Genomic DNA, 6,521 nt, shown 5'->3' with positions numbered 1-6,521 from the left:
TACATAAAAGACACCAGTTCGAGCGTGGCCGTTTTCGTGCGGGTGACACGTAAAAGCACCCACTACACTCTCTGAGTGGTTGGCGTTAGGAAGGGCATCCAGCTGTAGAAACTCTACCAAATTAGACTGGAGCCTGCTGTTGCCATCCGGTTTCACCAGTCCTCAGTCAAATCGTCCAACCCATGCTAGCATGGAAAGCGGACGTTAAACGATGATGATGATGATGATGATGATGATTCATAGGGCTTTGGTCAGCCTGAAGATATAGTAGAAGACACTTGCCCAAGGTTCCACGCAGTGGACTAAACCTGGAACCATGTGATTGGGAAGCAAGCTTCTTACCACATGGCCACACCTTGTACTTATGAGTTGTGTTTGTTGTTGTTATTTAGGTTTTACTCAGCTCTGATTAAGCAAAGATTCCAGGTATAATCATCCTGTCCCTTTGTGAGTCATGAACTACATTGTTCAATGTAGTGTTTTATATTTAAGACGGCAAGGTGGGATTTGGGGCAAATTTGGCTGCTGTTTTTAGCAGGTTGAATGATTGTGCATGTGTCCCCACTGCAGCTAATGAACCCTGTTTGCATATACATAGCGACATTGTGAGATTTGATGATTGACTTACCTGCGCACGCACACACACACACACACACACACATATATTTTTCCACTTCCTGCACATCTGTTAATTAAGTGGTTAGTGACTGGAAGATCATCAAATTCTAAAATTATTTACCCCAGCAATGTGCATGCGGTGAAACTTATGAAAGCCATCATGCTATACTGCCATGGGAAAGTTGAAATAAGACAGTTATGTGTGGTGTTGATGGAAGACAAAATGCTGGCTGCTGATATTGATCAGTTCTCATAGCAAAAGAAGAGGCATCTAAGTCAGGTTGCTTCTTGCCTTACAGAAGAAATAACACTGGATTGAAGCAAATTGCAATATGCTGTACTTCAAATCTATCCAGCTGATGCTAGAATGGGAAAACAGCTTTAGAAAATCATGATAGTGCATTGCTGTTGGGGAAGAAAAACTTGGAAATAATAATAATGGTTTCAAATTTTGTCACAAGTGCAGCAATTTGGCGGGAGGGGACGAGTTGATTACATCGACCCTCAGTGTTTCACTGGTATTTATTTCAATGACCCTGAAATGATGAAAGGCAAAGTCGGCCTCAGCAGAATTTGAACTCAAAATGTAAAAAGGAGTGAAATGACGCAAAGCATTTTGCCTGGTGTGCTAATGATTCTGCCAGCTTGTTGCAACGGTGGCGGCGATCCTGCTCCTCCTCCTCCTTTCTACTATAAGCACAAGGCCTGAAATTTTGGAGGAATGGATAAGTCGATGGAATAATAATATCTTCTTCATCCTCCTCCTCCTCCTCCTCCTCCATGCTTGCATGGATCAGATGGGATTCATTGAGGCAGATGCCCTTCTCATTATTAATCTTCTCTTTTTGACATGTAAAGTAATATTTTTCCATGACCATACCATAAATGTTTTTTATAAAAAAACATGGAAATGAAGGCCACAGTCTATGCTCATTTACAGCTATCATGTAATATCAAGACAAGGAGACATTATCTCACATGCACACATAGATGTACAGTCACCCTGCCATGTACACACTCACACACATATACAACTATATATGTGTGCATTTGTAGGTGTATGCAGCATGGCTTCTTTCAGTTTCTGTCTATCAAATCCATTCACAAGGCTTTGGTTGGTTCGGGGCTATATTCTTTTATTCTTTTACTTGTTTCAGTCATTTGACTGCAGCCATGCTGGAGCACTACCTTAAAGGGTTTTTAGTCAAAGAAATCAACCCCAAGACTTATTCTTTGTAAGCCTAGTAATTGTTCTATTGGTTCCTTTTGCTGAACCACTAAGTTATGGAAACATAAACACACCAACATTGGTTGTCAAGCGATGGCAGAGGAGCAAACACAGACACAAAGACACACACACACACACACACATATAACAGGCATCTTTCAGTTCTTTGAGGTTCTACCTACCAAATCCACTCACAGGGCTTTGGTCGGCCCAAGGCTATAGTAGAAGACACTTGTCCAAGGTGCCATGCTGTAGGACTGAACCTGGAGCCATGTGATTAGGAAGCAAGCTTCTTATCACACAGCCATGCTTGTGCTTATAATTTTGTTGCATGTTTGCAAGAGTAACCCTTATTTTTATATTATAATTTGCTACAGACTTCTTATGATTTTTATTTTTAAAACTTGCTGCTTGTGAACATTTCAACTGTTTCTTTTTTTTTTTTTTTTTTTTTTTTTTTTTCTTTCGGTTTGCATCAGGTGAGGAAGCGGGAACTTGATGATACTCTTCTGTTACGTGAGAAAGAGAAAGACATTGAGGAATTGCAAAAGAAAGTAGAAAATCTTAAGAAGAAACTCGGTGATTATGGTGACAGCAGTTTGGCTGAACAGCTTCGCTCATTGAAGAAGAAACAGGAAAAACTTGACAGGGAGGTTAGTTGATGGCTTCTTTTAGTTGTATGTTGTGATGTGTTGGTTGTGGAGTTACTTTGGTTATAATGCACTGTGTTTGTTGTAATATGCTGCTTTGGATATTTAATAGCTTTTGATATAGAACTGTGTTGAATGTGGTACCGTATTAGGCATTCAATATAGTACTATATTGAATATATAATCTTGTATTAGGTATTCAATATAATACTATATGGAATGTAATATTGCATTAGACAAAGGCAATGTGCTGGCAGAATTGTTAACATGCTGGGCAAAATGCTTAGCGTCACTTTGTCCATCTTTATGTTCTGAGTTCAAATTCTGCTGTGGTTGACTTTTCCTTTCATTCTTTCAAGGTCAATAAAATAAGAACCAGTTGAATATTGGAGTTAATGTAATTGATTTATACCCACCCTGAAATTGCTGGCGTTGTACCAAAATTTGAAACCAATGTTGCATCAAACATTCATTATAATACTATATTGAATGTAATATTGTATGAGACAAGGGCAGCGAGCTGGCAGAATCGTTAGCACGCTGGGCAAAATGTTTAGCGGTATTTCATCTGCCATTACGTTCTGAGTTCAAATTCCGCCGAAGTCGACTTTGTCTTTCATCCTTTCAGGGTCGATTTTTAAATAAGTACCAGTTATGCACTGGGGTCAATGTAATCGACTTAATCCCTTTGTCTGTCCTTGTTTGTCCCCTCTATATTTAGCCCCCTGTGGGCAATAAAGAAATATATATTGTATGAGACATTTGATAAAGTACTATGTTGAATGTAATATTATATTAGGCAGTGAATTGGCAGATTTATTAGAGCATTTGATTGAATGTGTTGTGGTATTAGTTCTGACTTGCTGTACTCTCTGAGTTCAAATGCTGCCAGGTTCAACTTTGCCTGTCATCCTTTCGAGCTTGATAATAAAGTAGGCTCAGGAGTGGCTATGTGGTAAGAAGCTTGCTTCCCAACCACACAGTTCCAGGTTCAGTCCCACTGCATGGCACTTTGGGTAAGTGTCTTCTACTGTAGCCTCGAGCCAACCAGATCCTTGTGAGTAGATTTGGTAGACGGAAACTGAAAAAAGCATGTCATATATATATATATATATATATATATATATATATATATATATATATATATATGTGTGTGTGTGTGTATTTGTGTGTCTGTCTTTGTCTTCCTCCCCCCATCGCTTGACACTGATGTTAGTGTGTTTACATCCCCATAACTTAGCAGTTCAGCCAGAGACTGATAGAATAAGTACTAGGCTTACAAAGAATAAGTCCTGGGGTTGATTTGCTCGACTGAAGGCCGTGCTCCAGCATAGCCACAGTCAAGTGACCGAAACAAGTAAAAGAATAAAAGAAATACCTATCCTGAGTGGTGGATTGTTATAACTATAAGAATATCAGATCAGATACCTTGTGGTATTTGTTCCGGTTCTATACCTTTAGGGTCAAATTCTACCCAAGTGCCTAAAAAGCTCTTGCCATCTCACAGGCCTAGTGTGGCAAGTAGAGCAAATACTCAAAATAATGGCTGGCACCAAACAAATAGTGCTAAATGGGATCAAGAGAATAGGTTTCTCCAGATGGAGAGATATGTACTTTTGTGAATGAACGAATTGTTTTAATATGAAGTTTAATATGGGGCTACTGCATATGATATATGTTATATAGAGTATTACAACAATATTGATACACTATTTATTGTGAGAGAGTGTTTTTCTGCTCTAGCATTGGCTATGATTCTTTGTTAGTTGTAGAACTTTGGTTTCCTTCATATATGATCTAGAATAATAACACTGCATAACACAATGTTTGTATTTGCTTAGCAACTGTTATTTCCTATTTGCTTACTCTCAGAACGTATTAAAAATGGTTAATATTTGCTTCAGACTTTGCTTTTGTTACATGTACTCAAACCCTAAAGAATCCTTCTCAACACATGGCTATGATGATCCCCATTACTCTTGCTCGTGATAAGAGATGTACATATTGTCAGCCACTAAAGGACATGCTCAAGTGGTCAAGGCAGTATTTCTCAACCTTTTTACCTTTGCGTAACCCTTAAAATAAATGACATGTCTCAAGGAATCCCTGCACAAAAAAAATGATAATACCATATCTTTCTCATTTTTTTCATCATAGTTCATGTGGTAAATATCATATATATATATATATATATATATATATACACATATCCCCAATGGTTGTTATATGTTTTTGATAACGTAATAGGTTAGACAAGATGATGTCTATATTACAATACCAATAATATGTTGTGCTTGTATAGTAATATTATGATCATGAAATTAGCATTAGCTTATCTCACTCTTTCTCGCGGAACCCCAGGGTTCCAGGGGACCCCGGTTGAGAAACACTGGGTTAAGGTAAAGCAAATGACAAGCAAATCTGTGGTATTGAGCTGAATATTGCTATAACAATATTTCTGCTTCAGCAACTCGACACTGAATCTGTCTGAAATGTAATGGAAAATAGGTCAGTTTCAAAACATTGAGGTCCAGGTCACATAAACAAAGTGTGAAGAGAATAGTAGTGATTTCCTTTGATTTCTAGATAGAAGCAAATAGGAAATAACACTTACTGACCGAAGACAAAAAAAAAATACAAATTTTGTTACCCAGTGTAATCACATCATACTTTCTCTTTGTTTTGTCTATAGAAAGACATTGCTGTAGGACGACAAGATGGCTTTCAAGCACAAATTTTTTCAATCAATGAAGAACTTCAGTCTGACATGTACAAAAATGCTTTTCAAAGATATCAGCACACATTAATTAGCTTACGGGTAAGTTGCTTCTCTCTTTGTATGTCTTATGTTTTACAATCATATTAGTTTTTATGTGAGGCTGCATGGCCTAGTGGTTAGAGCGTTGCACTCATGATTTCAAGGTCATGGTCTTGACTCCCAGACTGGCTGGATATTGTGTTCTTGAGCAAAACACTCCATTTCATGTTACTTCAGTCCACTCAGCTGCAAACGAGTAACCTTGTGACAGACCAGTATTCTGTTCATGGAGAATGTTGGCCTGCCTGCTTAGCCAGTGGGTTGAAATCATTTGAAGGCTACAACAATGCAAGGAAGTACATTCTTACCAGCAGTGTGGAACAATATCTAATAGTCTGGTTGATATAATAACACAGTGCATGTTGATTGGTGATAGTTTGCTCCAAAGCTTGGAGAAGTTGATATGTGGCTATAAAATATGAGAGTGCATGGCCTAGTGGTTCAGGTGTTTCATTCATGATTGCAAGATTGTGGTTTCAATTCTTGGACTGGGCAGCGTATTGTGCTCTTGAGCAAAACGTTTCATTTTACATGGACTTTTTGGTCCTCCAAAGTCATCTTGCTGTATAAGTCAACCTACTTTTGTTGACTGTAAATTTTTGCCTAAAAAGTTTGACTTATATGCTGGAAGATATGGTGACTGATGATCTCACCAGCCACAGAGGGCCTGCAGAAGCTATATCTGTATCTGTCTGTCTGTCCATTTATTTGTTTTTACTTCCATTATCCCATGCAAGCATGGGTTAGCTGAAATTATTGAAGAGTTCTTTTTACTACCAGATGCCCATTCTGTTGCTAACCCATACCTGTTTTTCAAGTAAGAGATATTCTTATTCCACACTTCTTCGAAAATGCAAGGAAATGACACCATATCACCTCCTGTAGCTTGGAATTTTGGAGAATTTTGCAAGATTGTGGTTTCAATTTTTGGGCTGGGCAATGTATTGTGCTCTTGAGCAAAACATTTCATTTCGCATTGCTCTGCAATTACTTTGATATCTGACTTGTGGCACACCATGCACCAGTGCAGGCAATATCAATTTCCAGAAGAGAGTGAGCTAATGTGCAGCACAAACATTTGAAACATTTGATCACTATAAACAAATCATCTGTGCAGGTTGTTCAGCAAGAAAGTGTAGGATTCTCATCTGTTGTCTATGACAAGAGAATCTGTCATTGATATAGTTTGTCCTTTTTTTTTTTTTTT

At 38.2% G+C, this 6,521-nt stretch overlaps 1 protein-coding gene across 7 annotated transcripts in view; it reads left to right on the top strand.

Annotated features, from left to right (window-relative positions):
• The window catches only part of LOC106876178 (DNA repair protein RAD50), a 94,547-nt gene that overhangs the window by 75,468 nt on the left and 12,558 nt on the right, over positions 1 to 6,521 (top strand). For all 7 annotated transcript variants that reach the window (XM_014924614.2, XM_014924609.2, XM_014924612.2 and 4 more), the window contains 2 exons: positions 2,326 to 2,499; positions 5,189 to 5,314. In XM_014924614.2, the coding sequence (XP_014780100.1) occupies positions 2,326 to 2,499; positions 5,189 to 5,314 (300 nt within the window). The remainder of the gene's footprint in view (positions 1 to 2,325; positions 2,500 to 5,188; positions 5,315 to 6,521) is intronic.

The sequence above is a fragment of the Octopus bimaculoides genome, chromosome 1 (genome assembly GCF_001194135.2).
Source record: "Octopus bimaculoides isolate UCB-OBI-ISO-001 chromosome 1, ASM119413v2, whole genome shotgun sequence".
NCBI lineage: Eukaryota > Metazoa > Mollusca > Cephalopoda > Octopoda > Octopodidae > Octopus > Octopus bimaculoides.
This window is presented reverse-complemented; position numbering and strand designations above follow the sequence as displayed.